At 53.9% G+C, this 24,567-nt stretch overlaps 10 protein-coding genes across 10 annotated transcripts; 5 read left to right on the top strand and 5 right to left on the bottom strand.

Moving 5' to 3' along the window:
- Nucleotides 1–28: 28 nt before the first annotated feature.
- Nucleotides 29–1,432, top strand: BDW74DRAFT_120491 (uncharacterized protein). Its single transcript, XM_073721996.1, has one exon. It carries the CDS (start codon nt 46–48, stop codon nt 1,243–1,245), a length of 1,200 nt encoding a protein of 399 aa, XP_073577740.1. The 5' UTR covers nt 29–45; the 3' UTR covers nt 1,246–1,432.
- On the top strand, nt 1,431–3,286 carry BDW74DRAFT_120492 (cellulase family protein). Its single transcript, XM_073721997.1, has 2 exons — nt 1,431–2,962; nt 3,025–3,286. The coding sequence occupies exons 1-2, from the start codon at nt 1,813–1,815 to the stop codon at nt 3,114–3,116; spliced, it is 1,242 nt and encodes a 413-aa protein (XP_073577739.1). The 5' UTR covers nt 1,431–1,812; the 3' UTR covers nt 3,117–3,286.
- A 338-nt stretch (nt 3,287–3,624) lies between these two features.
- BDW74DRAFT_184200 (uncharacterized protein) lies at nt 3,625–4,767 on the bottom strand (the record flags this gene model as incomplete). Its single annotated transcript, XM_073730743.1, has 1 exon — nt 3,625–4,767. The coding sequence occupies one exon, from the start codon at nt 4,765–4,767 to the stop codon at nt 3,625–3,627; it is 1,143 nt and encodes a 380-aa protein (XP_073577738.1).
- A 205-nt stretch (nt 4,768–4,972) lies between these two features.
- Nucleotides 4,973–5,388, top strand: BDW74DRAFT_164213 (uncharacterized protein). The gene has a single exon (XM_073726224.1). It carries the CDS (start codon nt 5,119–5,121, stop codon nt 5,290–5,292), a length of 174 nt encoding a protein of 57 aa, XP_073577737.1. The 5' UTR covers nt 4,973–5,118; the 3' UTR covers nt 5,293–5,388.
- A 547-nt stretch (nt 5,389–5,935) lies between these two features.
- Nucleotides 5,936–8,087, bottom strand: mfsA (glucose-inactivated glycerol proton symporter STL1). Its single transcript, XM_073726223.1, has one exon. The coding sequence runs from the start codon at nt 8,028–8,030 to the stop codon at nt 6,402–6,404; it is 1,629 nt and encodes a 542-aa protein (XP_073577736.1). The 5' UTR covers nt 8,031–8,087; the 3' UTR covers nt 5,936–6,401.
- A 6,319-nt stretch (nt 8,088–14,406) lies between these two features.
- BDW74DRAFT_171843 (GNAT family N-acetyltransferase) lies at nt 14,407–15,157 on the bottom strand (the record flags this gene model as incomplete). Its single annotated transcript, XM_073727383.1, has 2 exons — nt 14,407–14,442; nt 14,507–15,157. 2 exons carry the CDS (start codon nt 15,155–15,157, stop codon nt 14,407–14,409), a joined length of 687 nt encoding a protein of 228 aa, XP_073577735.1.
- A 1,250-nt stretch (nt 15,158–16,407) lies between these two features.
- On the top strand, nt 16,408–18,195 carry BDW74DRAFT_189613 (sugar porter family MFS transporter; the record flags this gene model as incomplete). Its single annotated transcript, XM_073732014.1, has 6 exons — nt 16,408–16,543; nt 16,597–16,800; nt 16,853–16,997; nt 17,046–17,412; nt 17,464–17,878; nt 17,930–18,195. The coding sequence occupies 6 exons, from the start codon at nt 16,408–16,410 to the stop codon at nt 18,193–18,195; spliced, it is 1,533 nt and encodes a 510-aa protein (XP_073577734.1).
- A 192-nt stretch (nt 18,196–18,387) lies between these two features.
- Nucleotides 18,388–19,414, bottom strand: BDW74DRAFT_171841 (DUF3425 domain-containing protein; the record flags this gene model as incomplete). Its single annotated transcript, XM_073727382.1, has 2 exons — nt 18,388–19,154; nt 19,309–19,414. The coding sequence occupies 2 exons, from the start codon at nt 19,412–19,414 to the stop codon at nt 18,388–18,390; spliced, it is 873 nt and encodes a 290-aa protein (XP_073577733.1).
- A 1,114-nt stretch (nt 19,415–20,528) lies between these two features.
- Nucleotides 20,529–22,466, top strand: BDW74DRAFT_171840 (uncharacterized protein; the record flags this gene model as incomplete). Its single annotated transcript, XM_073727381.1, has 5 exons — nt 20,529–20,708; nt 20,783–20,987; nt 21,054–21,982; nt 22,029–22,237; nt 22,280–22,466. The coding sequence occupies 5 exons, from the start codon at nt 20,529–20,531 to the stop codon at nt 22,464–22,466; spliced, it is 1,710 nt and encodes a 569-aa protein (XP_073577732.1).
- A 97-nt stretch (nt 22,467–22,563) lies between these two features.
- On the bottom strand, nt 22,564–23,983 carry ayg1 (heptaketide hydrolyase ayg1; the record flags this gene model as incomplete). Its single annotated transcript, XM_073727380.1, has 6 exons — nt 22,564–22,645; nt 22,694–22,767; nt 22,811–22,943; nt 22,993–23,732; nt 23,775–23,849; nt 23,894–23,983. 6 exons carry the CDS (start codon nt 23,981–23,983, stop codon nt 22,564–22,566), a joined length of 1,194 nt encoding a protein of 397 aa, XP_073577731.1.
- Nucleotides 23,984–24,567: the final 584 nt, after the last annotated feature.

The raw sequence follows: 24,567 nt of genomic DNA, 5'->3' as shown, positions 1-24,567 counted from the left end.
AAAAAAAAAAAAAAAAAAAAAAGAAATGTGTGTGTATACGCAACAATGCCACCAGTCCGACGGTCTAAGCGCATCCAGCCAAAATATCAGCCCGTCAGTGGGCTTCCACGTGGTCATGGCCACAGTACAACCTCAAGCCCTAAACCAACAAGAAAGCCCAAGCCCAAGCCAAGTTATCTGCGACGAAACAACCACGACACTGATGCAAACCTCAATACTCGTCTCTTCAGTCTTCCACGAGAACTATTCGACGAGATAGTCGCGCTTCTCTCCCCGATCGCCGGAGTATGCCTGACCCTGACCTGCAAGGCCGCCCTCCACGCCATCGGGACTGCAGCATGGACAAAGTTCAGACGAATCTACCAGCCCTATGACCAACCGTCAGATCTCACCCTCTGCGAGCTGCTGCATCGCGATCTGCAGGGGCTGGAGTACTGCGTCCGCTGCGGAATCCTGCACCCACCACTCAAGGCACCTCATGCGCACCGCAGCACCAAGTTCACGAAACTGTGTTTTGGACAGACGGCGTCGATGGACTTTTGGCCGCAGACGCCGTTGGGTGGATATAGTGTCGTCCTATTGCACATTGCGCAAGCATTTGAGTCCAGGCCTCATGATCTGTCTTCGAATCCAACAGTCGACTTGTTCAGCGGCGACTTTACAACCCCGCAGGGACCGCTGCACTATCGACTTCAATCGTCAGCCAGCTGGGTCGATCGTAGTCTTGTTATGAGACAGGAGTACCATCTAAGCACGTCCTCGGGCTCACCCCTCATGGCCGAGCATATAACAACCCTCCCACTTCGTGTATGTGCACATCTCACCACCAGCACATTGCCTCCATCCACAGCCTACCGCTCGACAAAGTCTTCTACAAATGGGTCTCTTCTGACTCATGCCATTGTGACCGCATTTCCGGAAAGCCATCGACATGGTGTCGCAAAGGCAAACGGATTCCGCAAACCAGCGCCTAGCGAAGAGGCGCAGATGGTTGCGTCAGAATATGAAAAGGAATTTATCTACCGCTGCCGCAGCTGCCCGACGAAGTTCCGTATGCAATACTCTGCAGGTAGTGGAGGGCAGCTCACTGTCGTCGTTTGGCACTGTTTCGGGAAGGAGATGTACAAGGCGCTGGAGTACTGGAAGATGTTTGTCAGGCGAGAAGGGCCAAATCTAGGCCCCAAAAAGCGGAACAGCGAGTTCTATGTGCAGAGCAGAAGTATTCCCGATTTTGCCGTGGAATGAGCTGCGCCAGCTTCTCGTGGAGGTTCCCTTGAGCGGCGGGGGGGATAATGGAACAATGGGACAATGACCCATCAGACCACGTCCCCTTGGCAATCAATCTACGAACCCTGTATATAACAACATATTGACAAAATAATGACTTGCATCACCCCGCATTACAAGGCTTTTCTTCATGCACCTGAGTTTAGCCGATTTACCCCAGACGGCAATTCTCCGGTCCGCTCCACATCCAAGCCCGTGCCCTACTAACCCACGCCTCGGGGGTCTCGGATGGAAGAGACGTCATGAGATGCATTCTGCAGATTTCCAAATTAACAACCTTGTTCATCCTGCCTGCGGGTGCGGAGAAGGCCGGGGTACGTCAGTGCTGCGCCTGTCTCATCATACCCCTCAGGCCATACCTACCATACCAAGCCAGGAAAACGCTACGATCAATCCGTTCTTCATACAAGGTCTGCAGGTGAACGTAGGTAGGGTATAAATAAGCCCATAGCCTTCTACACTATTGCCCTACATAGAGACCATAGCTCTCTCTCTTTCCCTCGCTCTCTCTCACTCACCGACACCATGAAGCTACCCACCCTCCCCCATTCCCTCCTAGGGCTCCTGGCCCTCCTAACGCCCGTTACATCGCAACTGCACCTCCCGTTGACCGTCTCCTCCCGCTGGATCCTCGACTCCACCGGCGAAACCGTCACATTCGCCGGCGCGAACTGGCCCGGCGCCGGCGAAGCCATGATCCCTGAAGGTCTGCAGTACGCATCCATCGCCTCAACGTTGGGCAAGCTCAAATCCATCGGCATGAACACCATCCGCCTCACCTTTCCCACGCAACTCGTCGACGAAATCTACGAGAAGGGCGTCGACACAAGCATCCACGACTCCCTGATCAACGCACTCGGCGTAACCAATGGAACAAGGGTCTTCAACCAAATCACCACCCATAATCCAGCCATCACAAACACCACAACCCGACTCCAAGCGTACGACCTCGTCGCCTCCACCGCCGCAGAGCTAGACATCTACGTGCACCTGGACAACCACATCTCCCGCGCGATGTGGTGCTGCAACACCGACGATGGGAATACCTGGTTCGGGGATACATACTTCGACGTAGCGAACTGGAAGCGCGGGCTCGCGTTCATGGTCCAGCATGCGAAGAGCTGGGAAACCTTCACCTCTATTGGATTGCGGAATGAACTCCGCCAGCCGCCCGCCGAGATCCCGGGGTATCCGTATAATTGGGAGACGTGGTATACCCACATGACCGAGGCAGCGGATGTTGTGAACGCGGCGAACCCGGATGCATTGATCTTTCTGTCTGGCTTGAACTACGACACGACGCTGGCGCCTATCCCGACCGGTGCAGATCTAGGGAACGGCACGACCTTTCATCTCGATGATTTCAGCTACGCCGATAAACTCGTGCTAGAACTCCACACGTACGACACAAGCACAACCAGCTGCGCGAACCTGAGCGGTGCGCTGTGGAACGGGGGGTTCAAGGCTTTAGCCAGCAACGACAGCAGCGTCGTGAACGTGATGCCGGTGGTGCTCACGGAATTCGGCTTCGCGCAGGACGAGACGACCTGGGAGAGCGTTTACGCGTCTTGTTTACGGACGTGGATTCCACAGCAGCAGGCGGGGTGGATGGTTTGGACGGTTAGCGGGAGTTATTATTTGAGGCAGGGGGTGCAGGATAGTGATGATACTTGGGGTGAGTTCTCTCTTCCTTGTCTTGATGTTTAGTTTGATGGGATGTGGGCTAATGGGTGATAGGAATACTGGATCATACGTGGTCGGAGTGGAGGAATGAGGAGGCGATTCAGGAGGGGTTGAGGGTTATGGTTGAGGCGTCGCTTGGAGCGTAACTGGAGCCGTATCTTTATTACCGTAGGTAGGTAAGTGAGTTCTGGATGTTAAGGGGCGGAGGACATGCATACTTTCAATAGGGATCGGAATATGGATGTACCATAGGTACCTATGTTCGTCTATTGGTTCTCCAGTCACAGGATAGGCTTATCAATTTTGATATACGTAGTTATATGACCGGCGGTGAAACCTTACCATGTACTCTACGGACGACGGATCGTTATTGGATAGTATCACTGCAATTCAGGATATCCCTTGCAATCAGCCGTCAAAGTATTACTTTAGTAGCTAGTGAAAATATGGTGGTATAATGTCGATCAGGGACAGATCCCTGCGCACAGTACTGCAGAGCGCATGGAGATGTAAGACATCAATGTCTAGGTCGAACCTCCAGTGCGACTGCTTAATCACTGTCACTCCCCAGCTAACAATCAAATTGAATGTAAACTTGAGCAGGACTCGTATCATCGTCATGGCTATGCCCAGAAAGTAGATTGCAAGAGCAGACTATAGATCTTGATAGTCGTCCGAATCACTAGCTTCGAGAGTCGGGTCGTACACATGGCGATAGTGCGCCCGCCTCCTTCTTCGGGCCGATGCCGCCTCCTCCGCAACCCGATCTATCGCACTCACAGTCTCCTCAGCCGGCGTGTCCATCCCCACGCCAGCCTGGTCCATGTCATCCTGGGCGATAGTGTTGCGGCCGAGGTACGGAGGGGCGGGTTGTTGGTAGGTATGTGGGACGCGGATGTTCATGTCAACACCTTGTTCGGCTGGAGTGGGATCAGAAGATGGCGGCTGGAGTCTCCACGTCGCCGTGAGGACGTAGTAATCTAGCTGGCCGGGCCTCACTTCATCGCGGATCCAGCGTGTTCGCTCAAACATCGAGCTGCCCGTCCACTTGGTCGTTTCCAGATCGTCGCGTGTTGCGGCGAGAACCCGTCCGTCTTTGCGCTTAAACACCCATTTCTCGACTGCCTGCGCGACCAGAATATCAACCTCCTCCTTCCTCCTTTCCAGGCTCTCAAAATCAACAACGAAGCTCCTCACGCTATCCGGGAACCGAGCCCTCTTCACCCAGTCCCCGCCGATCCGCAACCGCTCATTCATCTCCCAGTGCCAAAAGTCCGTATACCGTAGCGTCAGATGTACCCTCCGTGGACACAAGTACTTCGCATCGAGCACGTTCTGCAGTAGCTGCCCCGGCTCGAGTAGGTACATCTGAGCAAACAGCCGCAGATCGCCCATTTCCACTTTCTCCCCGCGCTGCGCATAATTATCATGTAGGATTTTCAACACCCCTTCAAGCTTCCTTCGATCCCACTGCCAGCTGATCTTCTTGCCCGGTGCGCGGGCCCCGCTCGTAAGGTAGAATGAGTGCTCGGCCAGCGCGAACGGCATGAACCAGCTTTCGGCGTACACGAGCTTGCATGTCCGGAGCAGATCGGTGCGGGTTTTGAGTGGCGCGCTATATCCGGGTCTGGACCAGTATGAGTCTCGCTCGTAGAGGTTTGTTGTGTCTTCGAAGGGGGAGAGGGCGTAGGTAAAGATCTCGGAGCGGATTTCCGGGGGGAGGGTGGTGAAAAGGGGCGATTGCGACTGCGGGTCGTACGCCGTGAAGTCGGGAGGACGGAGGGCAGGTTCAGTCATTTTGGTGAAAGTTTCCATGGTATGTTGACACTGGATCGTGATGATCTGGTTTAATCTGACAGCTCCGTAGATGTACTCCGCAAGTGGACTGCGGGGCGGCTGCCTGGCAGGCTCCAGCGGGCTGGTGCCTGAGGATTAAGGCGTCATTCTGTCCCTGGCTCTCACGTGAGGTGGTCAGTGCCGGATCTCAGACTCCGCCCAGGCAGCGACATCAGTGGCTGAGACGTGATCTGTGGTCTGTGCCTGAACCAGTGAGACGGAGTGGCAAAAGCTCAACGCTGCAAACCAGCGAGGTATGCAATCAGAGAAACTATCTCCATGGTAAGAACTGAGCGTAGGAGTTAGCAAAAGATGCGGGCAGTTCTGGAAAGCGGAGAGCTGTCCGTTTTCGACCCTCGACCTCACCCCCAAGGTTGCAACGTCACAAAAGGAAGGCGCTTCCGATCAGACGTGATTCATGTTCTCCAAGGTTTGCACTGTTTGGCATCTTCACATGCCGAGCCCCCCTCTCCAACCAAAAAATAAGGACCATGAGCGAAATAATGAGGAACGCCACGGTGTCAGCCACGGTGTCATCGCAGTAAGGGATGAGACAAGAGACTCATTGTCTCCTTGCTGCGCAAAAAGCTTAATATTGATAATTGAGCTTCTATTGACAAACCCAAAATCAGGTTCTGCCGGATTCAGTCTTACTCCGCCGGAGAGTAGAGGAAGTGTCGGTGTGGAGATATATATCCGCAACAAGACACGGCTGCATCAGGCGATGTTTCTGATCGGGCGAATTGTATGGGCGGTGGAGATACACCACGGCAAAGAAATAAAGAAATATACGTTTGACAGATATTTCTCTTTCGCCGTGTTTTAGGATAGTGTCGGGTCAGACAAGAGGGATAATCGGACGAATTCAGTGTTAGCTTGTTTCGCCTGCAAGATGTTGAGCGTTTAGTGACAGGTCATGCTCTACAGGTCAAAAGCTTAGCATTTGATTCGGAAGATGAAACAGATCGACTAGGAGATAGAATAGGTGGAATATTATATGGAGAAAAGCGCGTCGCGAGTAAAGTTACAATAAGGATCGATCTCTAGATGGGCGTTGGGTAAAAAATCAATTCCATCGCAAGAGGAGCGACAAATCGAGTTCCGAATACGAAGACTAAAAGACTACGTAGTAAGACGTACGAATTGTAGAAAGAAGCTGAATTGTCAAGCCAAGGCGATTCATTTCTAACCTAACCCAAGACCAAACCAAAGCAAACGAGCGGTATAGACAGAGCACATCTAGTCTAGTCTAGATACCAGGGTATAATCATAAACATGAAGAACATCAGCGATCACCGCGCGACCATCCACTTGAGGAATAGTTTAGAGGGAACGCGGTTCGCAGTGCATCGCATCGCGTCGCAGTGAGGTTGTGGGACATAACCAGCCTCACTGGAAAATAAAAACAAAAACAGGGGGAATCTATCTCAAGCAATCTATGCTGCGAGAACAACACAACATGATAACATGAACGATAACAAAAATGTATTTGAGTGCCGTGTCCCCAGCAGCGTCTTGAAGATTGGGTCAAGACGACTCGGGTCAACCGTGAGTCAGGCAAGCCTAACTGGACACAGCTTTTAGGCACAGCGCGCTCACTGACGCTCGGTGTGCGTCTGCTTCTCGTTGTCGCTGGACTCGCTGCTCATACCGAGCTCGGAGTGCGGGGCGTGGGTGGTGGTGGTGTCGAGACCGAGCTCGCGGGCCTGCTGGTTGATTTCCTCAAAGGAGAGCTTGGGCATCTCCTTGGCGACGCGGAAAGGCATGCGCTTCTCGACGTGGGCCTTGGCGTAGATGATGTCGATTTCCTCGAGCTCACGGCCGGCGGTCTCGACGAAGAAGAAGTACGCGACGGGGACACCGATGAAGTTGATCAGCGCGAAGAAGAGGTACACACCCCAGGGGGAGGTCGCGGCGAACAGCGGGGTGAACATGACGACGGCGAAGTTGGTGATCCAGTTTGTGCAGGTGGAGGCGGCGGCACCGGCGGTACGGGTGCGGAGGGGGTTGATCTCGGGAGGGTAGATCCAGGGGAGGGGAAGCAGAGTAAAGGCGAAGAAGGTGATGAAGAGGAAGATACCGACGACGGCACCCTTGGCGTTGTTCTCGTTGTCCTTGATCAGGCAGCCGAAGGTGATGACGAAGGAGAGACCCTGGCCGAGGAAACCGATGAGGTAAAGCTTGCGACGACCGACCTTTTCAATCATGAAGAAGGAGGGGATGGTGGCGAGGGCGTAGACGGTGGAGAAAACACCACCCATGATCAGAGCCATGCGGGGCTCCATGTGCAGGTTCTCCTCGAAGAGCAGGGTCGAGTAGTAGATGGCAGCGTTGCAACCGGTGAACTGCTGGAAGAACTGACCGGCGCAGCCGAGCAGACAGCGCTGGAACTCCTGGGTCTTGCCGCCGGTGAAGAGGACCTTCCAGCTGGCCTGGTTGGCGTCGGTCATCTCGACATCGGCCTTCATAAAGTTGAAGTCGGTGAGGACGGCGTCGGAGTCGGGCGACTGGTTGTTGAGCTTGGCGAGGACCTCGATGGCCTCGGCGTGGTGGCCGCGCTTAATGAACCAACGGGGTGACTCGGGGAGGAGGATGGCGCCGGTGACGACGATCATGGCGAACAGAATCTGGAGAGCGATGGGGAAGCGCCACTGGACGGACTGGTCGACGTAGGAGAGACCGAAGACGACCCAGTAGGCGATGAAGGTGCCGACGGCGATCATGGCACCCTCGAAGCAGACGAGCAGACCACGGTTGTGCGAGGCCGAACACTCGGACTGCCACACCGGAATGGTCGCGGTGTTCATTCCGTTGCCGATTCCGGAGACTACACGCCCGATCACGAACTGGCCCAGACCCCAGTGAGGACCAAAGGAAACAGTCGAGATAATGGCGCCGAGAATGAGGATGGAGGCACCAGAGACAATGATTCGAGTACGGCCGATGCGCTCACCGAAGAACATGGAGAAGAGCGCACCGAAGAAGCAACCAATCTCGTAGCACGAGGTGACACCACCACGCAGGACGTTGATGTGACGGTAGACGGCGTCGCTGGGGTCGTCGGGCATCTTGAGGGGAGGGAACTCGTTGACGAACTCACTGCCGGCGATAATTCCGGACATCATGCCCTGGTTGTAGCCAAAGAGCGAGAAACCCATGACGGCTGTGAAGGTGATGAACATGTGCAGGGTCTTGCCCCGGAGGCCTGAAGTGTTTGTCCACATCTTGACGGATCACTGACAAGACAGTATGGGACAGACCACAAAGAAGGGAAAAAAAAGACACAGAGAGAAAAGAGAATGGATCCTCGAGAGGGAGGGAGCCATCACAGACTTATATAGCACAAAGCAGCCCCGGCCCCCATGGCAATACCTCTTCTGTCTCTCTCTTGGCTGCCCCCGCGAGAAAGCAGAGGGAAGCCCCACAGCCCGCAAGGGGCAACTCAGGCGACTTGGCTAGTCCCGGTCGGGCTAGGTGGCTGCTAGTGGCAGCTCCGCCGAGGCTACCCCGAGGCTCAGCGAAGAAAGAGATTTCCGTTGCCGGCGCCGCTGACGACGGCCAAGCGAATCAGATCCATCCCCCCGTATCTCTCCCTCAGTCTCTCCCCGGAGCTCCACACAAGCATCTCACCTTCGCTGCTTGAGCGGTTACACCGACAGCCAAGGATCTTGACCTGCGTCAACTTCCACCACTTACTGTCCAGTGGCATCCTTAGCTCTGCTGCTCCGGCTAGAGAGCTGTCTTTGCGCTGCCGATCGATGCAGCCACGGTGAGACGGGCCCGACTCCTTCGGGTTCGCTGACCACCGAGTCGTCGACTCGTCGCAGAGAGCAGTGTTGCACTCGCACCGCCGGCTCTTCCCGACGGAGACCTGCCAGACGACTAGCAGAACCCGGGGCTCCGTGGTCCGTTTACGGTTGGACAATAGTGACGGCTGAATCTGACGGTGATTACGTTGTATTCATTTCCCTTCGCTACCGCTTGTTGGGCAAGTCAAAACTCGGAGTGAGGCCGATATTAAAACTGGCCTAATCCACGAGGGTTAGGCGCCTGAAATCTTATCCCCCGCCGTGACCCGTCCGCGTCCCCGGGTGTTTCTCGGCTGTTTAACCCGGCTCGGAAGCCAAGCGCACACAAGAGTGAGCAACCAGCAGACCCTCGAGCAAGTTAGCCGAGGGTTACCGCTCCCAGCTGCGGCTGACTCGTTTGACTCGATGAGCGTTTCACGGTGGAGCCCCCCATTATTAATGCGCTTTGCCCTCCTCGACGCGAGCGCTGGCTGGCGCTCAGGGCCGCCGGCGCTGGAGGCGCACATGGCGGCGCAGCGGCAGCGCACATGACCAGCCCTTCAGCTGGATTCTGCCCTGGCCCTGGTTCCTGTGCCCATTTTGCCATTTCCTGGGGCTGTCCAACTTCCTGGGGTCACCCCGCACTCATCCAATCGCCGCCCTCGCCCCCGTCACACACCTGTTGGTTCTGGCACCTGGTTCCAACGACGCGACAAAATCTCTCTCCCCCATCTTAGGAACCCCCCATGACACCACCCACGGATCCTTCTGTCCTCCCACGGCTCGCCGCAAACGGCAGGTGTCCCGGCGCCGGCGCCAAGAGCGGCCAATCCCAACTCGGGCTGGTGGGGCTCATTAAACTAAGCGAGTGCCCATGATGTCACACACGTCGTAGCCTTTGAGAGTGAATGCGACGGAGTACCACCGTAGTAGCTAACGGGTTCCGGAATGCCTACGCGAACGCTCGTTGCATTTCATTGACGGCTGGTTGGGTGTCAGGCGTGCGATCAGCGTTGTCAGGTCGGCATTCGGGCTTGGACTTGGGCATGGGCATGCCCACGTGGCACGTGACCCGCCGATGATCTATGCAGGTCACCACGCACTCGCTTTACGAGAGCACGACACCGGATGAACTGCTCTCGGCGTTGTGTTTAGGCAGAAAAGCCTCAAAATCATACGTTTCTCAACATATCAAAAAGTGGACATATGAAGCCGGCAAATGCTGCATCCAAGTGGAGTTGTGCATTACTGTATCCATACTTTGCTATGGCACGGTGAGGCATTACTAACAGCCTTTCTTACTGCCCTGACCGTGACTGTGGCCGTGCTCAAGCTTCGTGAAAGATACGAGCAGGATCAAACGACCGGAGAATAAGAGTCAGCCACCTCCGGCTTGGCTTACATCTTTACCAACGTCAATGTTATCATCATCATTGTCAGCCATATTGACCGCTCTCACCGCATTCGTTGCATTCAGAAGCGTTTAGCCGCTAGCAGATGCAACGGCTCGGAGAGATGGAGCTGGCGGTCTCAGATCCAACGCTCCCTCGGCCACCTACGCAACCCAACCAACCCGCACTCAACCCGGTGCGGGGCCGGTCGTTAAGGGCTCGAGCACTGACTGTCCGGTTGTTTGAGATCTTATGTAAATTACCCGATGCTCAGCTCATCACAAACGTCAAGATGAATTGCAGGCATCGAGATACTTCTTTCGAGTTCAAGTGCCATGGTATATCCTTATTGATGATCTCGTCAGATCGTCAGGGGCCAAGCCCTCGCACTCGTCAACCAAACCAAGGCCACCTCAACACAGTGCAAGCCGTTTTGGAGAAGATCACCGCCCATTCCACATTTTTCCGCTGACCCAGCGATTGCACCTTGGAGCCTTGGACAGACCCAGTCTTAGCCGCCGATCGAAATTCTCGGAACGGGAATTTGCACGACTTTTCTGCCCTTGACCTTGACCTTGTCACCTTGGACACTCTGACACAGGGATTATCGCGCTTCATTTTCCAACGAAAATTTCGTCATTGACTTATGTCGAGGCTTGTTTCATCTGCGAGGTGAGTCTGTGACTGAGGATCCGTGTTAGGGCTGAGCCCGTCCAAGTCCCAACGCCTTCGCCGTTTCGCCGTTTCGCGGGTTCGGGCTGGTTTCCAAGGTTCCAAGGTCCTTGCCGAGAGAGAGTGAGGCTGTGAGATCGGGATCGGCGGCGTTTGACCCTTGATTTTGGACATGGAGATGCAAATTAGACGCGAAGAGCTGCTTGGCTTGACGAAAGACAAGGCCCTTGTCCGAGAGCAGACGGATATTGCTCGGAGGCTATGGTACCTACATACAGCCTTGGTAGGTAACAGCCGCATATTTCGTACGTTCTGGATGCCGAGGGAATTTGTAGGTAGGGTATATCCATGACATTGAGATTAGGATAGTCGTCCGTTCGTTCAACAACTTTTGTCGTCCAGATGTGCTTTTTTCGAGATTGCTAGGCCTGCTCGGACGTTTCTTTGGTTAGGTGGCCCTACCCTGCCCTACCTACTACCATCCATATAGTGCTCATCTCCGTTATGTCCACACTGCCATCACTATCATCATCATCTAGAGACAGGAAGCTTTGGCCTGGGTTCGGAGGAAAAAGCAAGGCCATGGAGTAGCCCTTGTCCCCGGACCTTCGAATTGAACACAGGGCAAAGGACAGACTTCGATTATTATATACCTAACTATTGGCCGATAAAGATCCTCTATTGTACCACAGGTGCTTTGCAGACAAGGCCATCCGTATAGCTAATTTGATTAGGCTTCATAAATAGAAACTTTCCTATCTCTAGACTCTAGGACGGTAAAGATCATTTACCCATCCAGCCCACCTCCAACCTCCCCGCAGATCTCCGCAACCCGCACCTTCGCGGGGACGCAGTGGAGGGGCAACGCAAGAACACCTGCCGCATCGTCCACAAATCCCACAACGGACGCCATGAGATGACATGCATTAACCCGTGCGAGGGCCCCAGCTGCAGCCCCGAGGCCAATCGACATGAATTTGAACTGTAATGCCCCGGATCGAGTGATCGTCATACCTGCCTGCATGGTGCCCCTCCCCTCCAGACCCTCTAAAGCGGGGTGAAAGCGCGGAGAGCGAGACCCCAGTGCGCAAACCCGGAAGCCCTGCCACCCAGCCCGAGTGCCACCCCGCTTTATGCATGTTACCCTTGTGCGGGGGCTGCACCTTGAAACGAATCTTTGCGGTCTACGAGCTCTAGATGCCCCACGCAGGTGATCGTCGGACTCGGACGAGATGCGAACGCTCTTCCGCTCCCCTCTGCTGCAGTGAGCCCAGTGGAGGCGAGCCGGAGGCATTGAAACAGGCAGCTTGCTCCTGCTCCAGCCGGCGCTTCATAAATCATAATGTGCATTAGACCACTGCGGGGCTGCACTTCTAGAGCCGTCCCCTGGTTCCCTAGGGTCCAGATGCCCTAGACCTGACGATCGGCGTACAGACGTGCTCTTCGCTCTTGAGGCGGGGCGATTGGCGGCGAGTCCCAAGCCAAAGATGCCTGGATTTCATAAGTAGCGTATTTATGCTCTCCCTGAAGAAGTATGGCTGGTGACTTCCCCAGTTTCAGGCTGAAATCCATGAACTTTCTTTACTGCAGGTCTTGGATGTTTCCATTTATGCTATCTACCGATGCAGTGAGATATCTGGTCCGTCCGCAGGGGTAGGTGGGAGAGAACTGCATAGCAAGGCAGGAGGTAGACCAGAAAGACAGAGAGAAGCATACCACATTGTACTGTTAGGGTTCCGCGTAGAACTCCAGTTTTCAACAGCGATGTCTACGACGCAAACTGTCTCCGCATCTTCTCCTAGGTGTCAGGGTTTATCACCGCAGCACGAAACCAGGATCTAAGCACGCCACCGCAATCTCGCCGACTTAACTGTCCCCCAAGCACCGCAGCCCAGATACGAAATCATGCCGTCTCCCCCATATAAGTCCCCAGCACCGCCTCAGGAACACAAACCGGCTGCGCACAAACCGAGCAATCACTGCTCAGACAGCGATACCCCTCTCCACAATTCTCATTAACCTGACAAGCCGGCTGCCCCTGACAAATAAGAATTCCCATGCAGAACTCAGCGCCGGAGACACTGGTCCGACAGGAGCAGTAGAACGTACCCGGGGCATCGCAGTACCAGTTGTCGTTTGATGCGGCGCAGGTTAGTTGACCGAAGCACTCGTTCGCCGGTGTGGCGGTTACGGTGCTTGTTACGGTCCGCGTTGTTGTTGCGGTCACGGAGATGAAGCTTGTGGGTGTTGGGGCTGTGCTTGTTGTCCCTGGCACGCCGAGGCATAAGCAGGCCGAGGCGTAGGCGCTTGATTGTCGGCAAAGGGCGGGGAGGTATGTTGGGAGGGTGGCAGGGGCGGCTGTTGTTGGGCGGGCTGCGAGGGCTGGCTGGAGGTCGAGGCCGCGTGCTTAGGGTTGGGCTTGTACTCGTGCTTGAAGGCCTGCATTAACGGTGGTGGTCACGGTTATGGTCTCGGTCTCGGTGGCGACTGTTGTTGTAAAGGTTCTGCAAGAGATAGTTAGTGGGGTTATCCATCAGGACAGAGCAAGGGAGAATGATACACATCGGGTCAGGAGTCGCAGTAACATGCTGGTAACTCGAGCAGTCGGCAAGACGGGACTGTGGGAGAGGGTAGATCGGCCAGATCCCGAGCTTGATATTCGCGGCGTAGAGCAGGCCGGTGCCGCTGCATGAATCGGGCTAGGTTGCTGGGAAGGGCAGCTGGGCCAGTCCGGCCTGGACAAAGAGGAAGGCATCGAGGATTGAGGGGAGGATGAGCACGGTTGCGATTGCAATTTGGTGACCTGCAGAGTGAAGCTAGAGAAGTAGGGGTCGTCGACAGGCCTTTTGTGTCTGCTCTGTAGGTCCTACAATTGCTTTTTCTCAAAGAGAACCTGCTTTACTTCCTTTCTTGCTCACATATCTAGGAGCTCCAGCTTGGTATACTTGCCTCAAAACCCGAGTAAGAACCCCTGGGGTCCCCATGGCCTATCTAGATCCGTCTTTCGCACCATCGATGAGACATAGCCGCCTAGAATCTGTCGGCTCGAGAGATCTATGAATCAAGGTACAGACATTAGTGCAATCAAGGGTTCATCACGCATGTCAGATCTTAGATTCTGAGGAAATACGCTCAGCATCAACTTAGATGACCCAACCCCCACGCTCCTCGGCGCCACTGGGGAGACCCGACAATGCGAACCCGTAGCACACAGAGTCCGACCCTGCATCTGCTGTCTTTATCACATTCCGTCACATACCTATCAGCAAAATCTGTCCAGCTGACCATGATCAACCCCACAGTATACCCATCACTTTGGATATCGCAGTCGAGGATGGTTGCGGGCGCCGGGTGCCACGGTGCTCAGCCCCTGATCGGGATCCCATCACACGCCACCACCGCCAAGGGTCAGATGAGGAGAAAAGTTGCTTTTTCAAATGTTGAGCTGGACTATGGCTCCGGATGTGGTCCGCGGCATCCGGGAACCCAGGTACCTGATATGGTGGTCTGCTGTGGTTAGCACGGGAAATGCCTTCATAATGACCCTTGACTTCCAAGACTGATGGACACTCTTCAAGTTGCTCTACGCTCGACTTAAAGAGACACCTTGGAGCATAGGTATATGTATATTGTGTCTGTCAAACCGAGTATCCAGGCTAATTTTCAAGAGGACACCATATCTTTGATCAGGAATGCCACTGAGAGAAGCACCATAGGAACTACACGGACAAGCTGCCGTTCCACCCAGACTACCGCCGCATAGTCCTTGGCTGACGAAGCATGAACTGTCCCCATGATTAGCACCCAGCTTACCAGCCCAATACAGTTCTACCCATCTTGTCCACTCACAGCATACCGATGCCTCCCAAGCCCCCCAAAATCCGCCGCATAAAAGTTCACCACCTTGACAACCTCAAACCCAAACTGCTCATACAACGGCCTCCCCACCTCCGTCGCCTCAAGGTAAACCCCCATGCCCAGGCGATCCGCCACGTCAACCCCCCACTGCACAAGCGCACTCCCAACCCCAGCCCCTTGATAATCCGGATGCGTACAGAGCGTCTCGAGCTCGACGCGGGGGACGAATTTCACTACCGCGCCGTTGTTATCCCTCAGACCTAGAATATCCCATTTCCCTCTCGTCGCCATGGTATAGAACGCCCGAGTCGCAACTTCGTTCGTCTCGGGGATAATGCGCTGCATGCCGTCATTCTTGACGAACTGCTCGACGGTGTGGTAGACGCGCTTCTCGTGATCGGCGATGATCCACCTTGTAACACCGATGATTGCGCCTGTATCTTCGTCGACGGCTTTGAACATGCTTGCCTTCGGCATCATGGCAATGTCTCGGAGACGCGCGGCGGTTAGCTTCTCGATTGACGAGGCGCACGGCAGATACTCGGTGTAGAGGAGGGTGTTGAAGGAGGCGAAGGCGAGGTTGGCGACGGCGAACGCTTCGACGTAGTCCCGGGGCAGGAGGGGACGGATGGTGAAGGACATGGCGAGAACATCCGAGTAGAAAAATAGTGATAGCAATAGCGTGAGTGAGTTTGTGAGTCGGGAAACATTAGGATGAGTAGGGAATTGTGTTCTAGGAATGGCCGCAAGGCTGGTGAATCCGACTCGAAATTGTGTGGCTACGCCATCGACGACCTGGGGAACCTGGAAGGCACGACCGACGTCTGGTAGAGTTGAGATAGAGCCTGCCCAGTCCGCGGGCTCTGAACCCCCCCGGCAGGGGACTGATCGTGCTCTTAACATTTCAGGCACGCCAGCGCCGATGCTATAGTTATAGGATGTCGGTGAGAGCGTCTATTGAAGTCCATTGAACACTACAAGCCTCGAAAAACCCACCCGGACGAGACGAATTGATCCGGCCCCTCAAATATGAAAGCAGGAGATAGAAAGGCAACTAGAGGATAGCTTGCGTCAAGCTTTGCAGCATTGCACTGATTCCCGCTGGGTATTGTCCACCTGCTGAATGGGTCAAGGTAGGTTTCCATGCTCCACAAAGGACATTGACAGACATGAACAGGGGAGCGACCCTCGAGTATGCCGGACTCGGGGTTAGTTTATGGTGACTGTAAATGTTGAACATTGCTGAACAGGGTTTCTGTCGCAGTGCTAATCAAGGCATGTATTCGTTGCCTACGAGGCCTCCAGGATGCGTTGAGTCAGCGAACGCCGGAACCGCGACCGATGCTATTCAACAATGGTTTAAATATCGTCATTTTCGCACAAAAGAAGCCCAAGCTGGATACTGCCTCTCACCATAGTGTTTACGTCTCCGCATCAAGGGGGTTCGCCCGGGATATCCGAGGTTAGAACCGGGGAGGAAGCGAAGGATCACGCCGACCAACATAAGGGCGAGAGACAAGCCTATCCATCAAGCCATGCCGGGTGCTTGACTGCAGCCACCCGGGAGGCTCACAAGTCCCGTTACATGATGCCGACCGTATCTCTAACTTCGCTGGTCACTCGGTGTGGACAGTGTGGGGATCCCCGCATTAGGGCGCGCTCGGGGCCGGGGTAAAGCCCCCCGACCTAAGCCATCATCGCCTCCAGGGTGACAAGATCGACATGAGACAGCGTATTCATTTGACGACGTCACTGCTGTGGGGATGGTTGGGGTCAGACTCGGGAAAATGCAGCACGAGTCTGGGGATTCATTATCTCCCCCGGTTTCTCCCCATCACCCCATCTTCCTTCTGGTCTGGATCTATATCCATCTATCGGAGTTTAATGACACAATGCGTCTATGGAAACACGACTTTCGAGGGCGGACGCTTGTTATCGCCATTGCCTTGGCGTCATGTCAGGCCTTCCTCCTGTTGGGGTTCGACCAGGGAGTGATGAGTGGGCTGGTCGGAGCGGACAATCGGTTTGGTATGTCCTGACTTCTCCAGCATTTCATTATACTAACAGTTCCTTCTGTATAGGTCGCGACTTCAATAACCCAGATGCCGACATGCAGGGCAACATCACTGCTCTCTACGACATCGGATGTGTCCTCGGTTCGATCGTTTCATACTTTGTCGGGGAGCGCCTTGGACGACGGACAATGCTGATGTCGGGTGGTGGGATCATGATTGTTGGCACAATAATTCTGGCGAGCTCGGACACAGTGGCCCAACTGATCGTGGGTAAGTACGGTCAAACAGCCAAATTATCTTGCAAATTCTGATAAGCGGTTAGGACGTATCGTCACCGGCATTGGGAACGGCATGAACTCGTCAACGGCCCCGGTATATCAGTCCGAGTGTGCACCGGCTTCCTACCGAGGAGCCCTTCTTACCTTGCAGGGAACCGTCACAATTCTTGGTGTTGTGATCGCATACTGGTATGATGAATCTTACTAGGAAGCTTGGCTACAAGCTGACAGCCCCAGGATGGACTACGGAACGAGCTTCGCCGAATCTTCACTGCAATGGCGCTTCCCACTGGCATTCCAGGCCGTCTTTGCCATTCTCCTCGTCCTGCAAGTTGTCGGTCTTCCAGAGACACCACGCTGGCTGGTCCAGCACGACCGCCATGACGAAGCCCGTGAAGTCGTTGCTGCCATCACGGAACGAGACGCAAACGATCCCGACGTTGTCCGGACAATTCTGGACATTCAGGTCGGGCTGGAAGAGGAGCAGAAGGATGGCCCATTCAAATTCAAGGAGCTGTTCACCTGGGGCGAGGAGCAGAATCTTCGAAGATTGTTGGTTATCATTAGCGTTGAGCTAGGGCAGCAGTTCACCGGCTCGAATATGGTACATCACCCCCTTCTATCTCTTTCAAACCATAACTAACACGGACAAAAGATCAACTACTACGGCCCCGTCATGTTCCAGACAACGATGCACATGGGACGCAACCTATCCATGATTCTCGGTGGTGCAATTCAGTGCACATACCTGGTTGGATCTGCGATCCCTGTCTTTTTGATGGACCGCTTCGGTCGGCGTACACTCTTGATGATTTGCTCGGTCGGGCTCTGTTTCTGCTTCGTTATGGTCTCCATCCTCCTTTCCCTCGGAAGCATCAATGCTGCCTATGGCGCGACCGCGTTTATCTTTGTTTTCCAGATTTTCTACGGGATTGGATGGTTGCCGGTTCCGTGGTTCTACCCGAGTGAGATATCCACGACGCGGACGAGAACGAGAATGCAGGCTATCGCTTCAGGGTGGAACTGGATGGCAGTCTTTGCGGTCGTTAAGATTACGCCGATAGCATTCGGTATGTGCCCAACTCCATATCTCATAGAAGCAAGACTAACAGTGACAATAGAGAATATCGGCTGGCGCACCTTCGTCATTTTCGCTGTTCTTAACGCCGCTTTTATTCCCATGGTCTACTTCTTCTACCCCGAGACCAAGGGCCTGGAACTGGAAGACATCCCGCTGCTCTTCAACAAGGGTGGGTTCACGGGTGGTGTCTTCTCCTCTAAAGGCGGGAGGACCGTCATGCCGGGGCAGCATGCGGTGCAGACAAATGTGGACCGCAAGGTTGAGGGAATGGGCGTTGAGCTGGAGCAGGTTGAGACTGTTGCTTGAGTGGTCTTTTAAGCTTCAATCAGCGTAACGACGAAGAATCTATAGACATAGACTAGATTCCAGCCTTAGACCCGATGGGATATAGCACCTCACGAAGTACATGACAATGGAAGAAATAACAACCTCTGAAACCAACAATGCTAGCCATATATATAACACCCACTCCCAAACCAAGCAAGAAATCGCATCCTGTCAACTTTGCAGGTCTGGCCGAAAAAGCGGCCTCTCCCCCCTAACCCCCCTCCACCAATCTGTACTCCGAAACAGCTCTGTACACCCCTGCACAACCCACCCCCACTGTCTCAGAAACGTCTCCGTCACTTCCCACCCACTCGCATCCCACGGATCCCGCCAGATTATGATTCCCGTCTCGCCTCTCCCAACATCCCTTCTAGCGGGAAGAGAGAGGGTCCCGTACCCGCACATAGCCCTGCATAACGCCGTATCATCAAATGCATCACCCAGCTCCCACTCCGCGAGGATGAGGTTATCGCGCATTGTAGGAATCGGCAACAAATCAACCCATGGATGGTGCGGGATTGCTAGTTGGATTTCTGTTGGTCGGAGAGAGGCCGGGAAGGAAGGGCTCTCTACGCTTCGCAATGACGGTTTAGTTGGCCCGAAGCTCCCGAACTGGCTCAGCGCATCATCGTGCATCTCGCTCGCTGAGTAACCCAACACTTCGATGTTTGTGTGCAGTGCGCGTAGGAAGTTGACGCGTGTTAGGCTGAGGAGGAGGTCTGTTCGCGGTGAAGATGCAGCGAATTCGTCGAATAGGAGTGACTCCATCTGCTGAAGGATTTGTTTTGAGGTTTTGGCGTGCGGGCCCAGGATGGAGAGGGTGTTTAGGGTTGGGAGGAGGGCAGTTATTGCATGAGTATGGGTGTTGGGTCGCTTTGCCAATGCACTGGTGCTGCTTTTTCCTGGTCTTGGCGTAGAGTTTAGGCGCAGGGGCGAGGCTGAGTCTGATGTTGGGTCTGATGCTGCAAGTGGCGTCTCCTTTGGGCGAAGCGGCGCGTTCTTCGCGACCCTAGCTGTGGCCTTCGCATTCTTCTTTCTGTACCCTAGGGATAACTTTAGCGTGGATTGTGAGCAGTAGGAGGGGGGGCGTACTGTGAGCCCGCTGATTCAGGCGGTTCTGCAGGGTTCTTCTCTTTTGTGGGTCAATGACGCCCTTCCAGTCGTCTAGCAGCTCCACTTCGTAGCGCGGGGCTCCCATTGATGTGTCGGACAAGGCGGTTGATGACATGGTGTTTGAGCTGTGTATACATCGAATGCGTGCATGGAAAGGAATCGCGGGATGGATGAGTGGGTTGAGGATGCTTCAAATGCTGACACTGCAGCAGTGGATCTACAACAGCCAGACGGCGTATGATTGGCTAGGATGAGATATCTGCCTTACACTAAGCCTGATATGACGGAAAACCCATGGAATGGCACGGGGATAAGCGTCGCGGGACGGAGTTAAGCATATCTTGATGGCAGGGCCGACTGAATATGAACATATATGAAGTCCCATAACGCCAACCACAGTACATTTCCGTCCTCTCCTTGATATTCAAGGCTCGTAAGGTCCTGTAGTATTAGCATGGTAACTTTTGCTCAAGGGAGCAGCTGGAATATCCGGTATTGGCCATGAGAACAGCTCGTCCGTCCTGATTTGCAACATTGATGGATCAATACTACCTGCGTAGGCTGAAGAGCTCATTTCATATACAGCTGACTTGACTATATGGTACTACTGTATTGCATGTCTCCTGCGATTATGGTCCTGCTCGTCGGAGACCGTTGGATGAAATTGTACCCTAGGCGCGGTGCATCGGATCACAAGGAAAACGCCTCGAATAAAGCCCCAACATTTGGAGAAAAAAATACTCAACCAAACTATTAGTTCTGCATCGGTGAGGTCGTGAGTTGGACTGCGCTGGCGCTCCGACCGGCCGATTGGCGACTCGACGAAGCCCTAACTCGAGCTTCGGGCCTCCGCTCCATCGAGCGCCGAGGTCAGAACAATATGGTGTCCATCTCCGTAGCTTCTTCCAGATTCCTTTCATGTGCTTCTGTCTGAATGCAGAGTAAGCCGCGGGTGGCATTTCCTACCCCTGCCTCGCTCATCTAACTATGCCTGTCTTCTACAAACGACGTCAGAAGAGGCGAGTCAGGGACTCTGTACCTGCATGTCCATAACGAGAGTTATTATAGAGTGGCTATATATGTCCAAATCTCATCCCAATTGACAAAGGCCGAGCGGTCGCATGATTGTGCCGTGGATTGCAGGGCGCCTTTTGACTCTTTACTCTCCGAGCACTCATCCACACAGGCAGCTTGACAGAATGACTCGCCTCGTAGAAAGTCTCTTCTTGTCCAGTATACTCGCGTTCGCGATGTCATTTCCTTCACTCGGAGCAGAAGACTTCTGTGAAAACACTCCGACCTCACGAGACTGCTGGGGCAATTACAGCATCTCCACAGACTACCACAGCATCACGCCTGACACCGGCGTCACAAGGGAGGTACCTACGGCCCTAACCATCCAGTAAACTCCCGACCAATTCCACAAGCCATGCTAACCAACCTGGCCTCAAAGTACTGGCTCACCGCAACAAACACAACCCTGGCCCCCGACGGTTACCCGCGGCAAGTCCTCGTCTTCAACGACACCCTGCCCGGCCCTCTCATCGAAGCAAACTGGGGTGATGAACTCGTTATCCACGTTACGAATGGGCTGGAGCATAATGGTACTGCAGTACACTGGCACGGTATCTGGCAGCGCGGGACGAACGGCTACGACGGTATGTCCTTCCCCCGTCACCTCGGGTATCTACCAAGATATGGTGTCCTAACAGGATAGAAACCAGGCGTCCCCGGCGTAACCCAATGCCCCATCGCCCCGGGCTCAACATACACCTACCGGTTCCGCGCGACACAGTACGGGACAAGCTGGTACCATAGCCACTTCAGCCTACAGCTTGCGGATGGCCTCTACGGACCCTTGATAATCCACGGCCCTGCGAGCGCGGATTACGACGTGGATCTGGGTCCATTGTTCTTAAGCGACTGGTATCATGAGTCCGCGTTTATACTGTGGGAGGAGTCAGCAAGGTATGGCGGGTTCCCTGTGAGAAAGAGTGTTGTTCCAGTTGGTGGATTGATCAACGGATCGAGTGTATATGATGGAGGGGGAAAACGGACGGAGATCCAAGTGGAAAAGGGGAAAGAATATCGCCTCCGCCTAATCGATAGCTCGGTGGACGGGTGGATGAAATTCAGTATCGACGGGCACCGACTCACCGTTATCGCGGCGGATTTGGTCCCCATCGTGCCGTATACAACAGACGCGGTGATATTGACGTCGGGGCAGCGGTACGATGTTATTTTTGAAGCGAATCAGGACGTTGGGAACTACTGGCTCCGCGCGATCTACCAAACAGCCTGCAATGGCCTCGAGATCGAGAATGCCGATGTAAGGGGTATACTCCGGTACACGGGTTCTGATCTCTCGTCCGACCCAACAAGCTTACAATGGGACTCGATAATAAACTCCTGCGGCGACGAGCCGTATGATAGACTCGTCCCATATGTCCAGAAAACTGTCGGTCGCGCCGTGGATCAGACAAACCTGAACGTGGGATGGTACTACGACCTGCCGGAGCTGTATTTTCACTGGACGCTGGGATCCAAGGCGTTGACGATTGATTGGAGCAAGCCGACGGTGAAGCGGATCTATGATAATGAGTCAATTTTTCCGAGCGAGTATAACATCTACGAGGTGCCGAATGCGGATCAGGTGCGTTGCTAATCAATAGAATACATAGTGGCTGCTGACATTCTAGTGGACATACTGGGTTATCCAGGATGTTGGGCTTGTAAATGCCCATCATCCGTTTCACCTCCACGGTCATGATTTCTATATTCTTGCTGAAGGACGGGGGATATATACACCCTTTGTGAAGCTCAACCGCGACAACCCGCCTAGGCGAGATACAGCCACAATGGCCGGGACCGGATTTCTTGTTATTGCGTTTGAGAGTGATAATCCTGGGTAAGTAGACTCGGTACTTCATGGGCAGTTGCTAATGATTAGCTCCTGGTTGATGCATTGTCACATTGCCTGGCATGCAAGTCAGAATCTGGCCCTACAGTTTGTGGAGCGCGAATCAGAGATTGAAGGGTTAATTGAGCCAATACTGGGTGAGTTCGAGAGCGTCTGTGACGAGTGGGACCGGTATCATGCGGACTCTGTGTATCATCAAGATGATTCTGGTATTTAGCAGTGCGCGAGAAATAACGCTATATACACATGCCTTCTCTGCGAACATCCATGGATAGAACCTCGATATGGTTTTAGAGAGGTAGATATAGAGACCGTCAACCTAGCAATTTCTCCAGCCATCTATAGGCTTCCGCCAGACTATCTGGATATCCCATGTGCGGGAGGCCAGGGTAGAACCTAGCTTGTCAGTATCATGAACGAGATGGAGAATCCTGTCGCTCTTACCGTGCCTCTTTGAAATTTCCATGGTGTAATAGCAAAATACAGTCCTCGATTGGAACCACGCCATCATCCACACCCTGTACGGTTAGTTAAGCCGGCCAACGTGGGCAGGGAGCGTACGTTCAGGAGAAGAAGCCGAGTGCTTGACTGATCAAGGATTCCGGACTCTAGGAGAGAGAACTTCTTCTGTGCCTGCGTAATGAAATCGGCAGGGTCGTCGTAGCCGTACTTCTTCGCCCACGCGCAGATGATGCTGGAATTGTTAGCCAGCTCGGAAGAATCTACTCATGCTCAAGACATACGGAAATGGATACTCGTGGTCCTCAACCTTGCTAAGCCAGTCCTGACCCAGAAAGTGATGCACGCCAGGGCCGTGAGCAATAGATCCAGCAAGATGGTCTCGGTGCGTATGCGCCGCGCGTATGGCATAGTAACCCCCGGCACTTAGTCCCCAGACCACAATCTTGGCCATGTCAATATCCATTCTGTCACGCAGGTATCGGAGGATACTGTCTAGCAAGCGATCGGGTGCTTCAGGGTCGTGTACATCTGCTGGAGAGTCTGCCGTCCCAGGAATTTCGCAGACCAGGACCGCCCAACCGCGGGAGATAATCTCATAGATGCGCTGGCTGTTATCCGGCCGATAGCCATCTAGCCCGGTCATGATCAGGACGCACGGCACTGGTCTCACGTCGGTGGCCTCGTCGGGGATACGGAGGTATACTGGGATGTGCGAACCCTCATTCCCTGCCTGGTGAACAAAGTCGACCATTATTTCCTTTAGCGCCGGTCTCCAGAATGAGGTTGCCTTGAGGTATGCCAGTTTCTGCCGAACAAAAGCCGTTCGCTTGAGCCCGGTCGAGTCAGGGCCGACGTAAGGAAAGCGGGCGATTCTGTACACGACGGCGGCTCGGAGAAGGAGATGCGACGCTGTGGTGTTGTCCCCTTTGCACAAGGACTCTGCAGCCCGTTGTTCCAGCGATTCGGCGAAAGGAAGGAAGGTCTCGGTGTAGGCGTCGGAGTATGCGTCATTGATGTTGCCCTAGAGAGTCAGATTGGTCAGTAGCAGAGGGTCGGTACGTACAGCAATGAGTTTCTCGAAAATCGGCTCAAAGTCCTCTAGCTTGCCGTCGTGGAACGGGTAGACTGACTTCTTGCACTGCTCCAGTCAGGCTTATCCTCGCTCAAATGCGTTCAGCTTACCGCTGCCCTCCATTTCGTCTCCCAGAGTGATTTGATCGAGCCCTTGTGCGGGTAGACCGTGTCGAACTTGTCTCCTAAGATCCAGCCCATCTTGTCCCCCGATTGCACTGATTTCAGGAGTCGCTTTGCAGTGGAATGCGGAGGTGATGGCCGCAGAGGAGTCGTCATGCTCATGGCAGATGACGTCGAGACTATCTTCCCAATCCGGGGGCGCCCAGCATTCCGGAGGAAACCACGATGTTGCACCTGCATTCTTTCCTTGTCTAGTGCATTCCGCTCAATTATACATGTTAGTCATCTATGCGCCACATTCTACTTGTGCTGGTAAGTGGTCTGGAAGGCTGTGGCTTGAGGAAATAAAATCCGCAAAACCCTAATATAACAATAATTGAATCCCAGCCATTCATTCCTAGCCACCTGCTTGTAGAACCTACCACACAACTTACCAGCAGGGCATGGTCTGAATTCTACTGAGTAATAAATACTAGATTACAACCTATATGCCTGTATGAATATTTTATCTTTTCCTTATTTCTCCATCCTTTCTCTTTATTACTCACTCCTCTACCTAGATACACCTTCCTTACCTACCTCTACCTCTACCTCTCCTACCTCTCCTACCTCTCCTACCTCTCCTACCTCTCCTACCTCTCCTACCTCTCCTACCTCTCCTA

The sequence above is a fragment of the Aspergillus multicolor genome (assembly GCF_047715735.1).
Source record: "Aspergillus multicolor strain CBS 133.54 unplaced genomic scaffold BDW74scaffold_57, whole genome shotgun sequence".
In the NCBI taxonomy this organism is placed as follows: Eukaryota; Fungi; Ascomycota; class Eurotiomycetes; order Eurotiales; family Aspergillaceae; genus Aspergillus; species Aspergillus multicolor.
The sequence above is the reverse complement of the archived record's forward strand: the minus strand, read 5'-3'. Positions and strand labels throughout refer to the sequence as shown.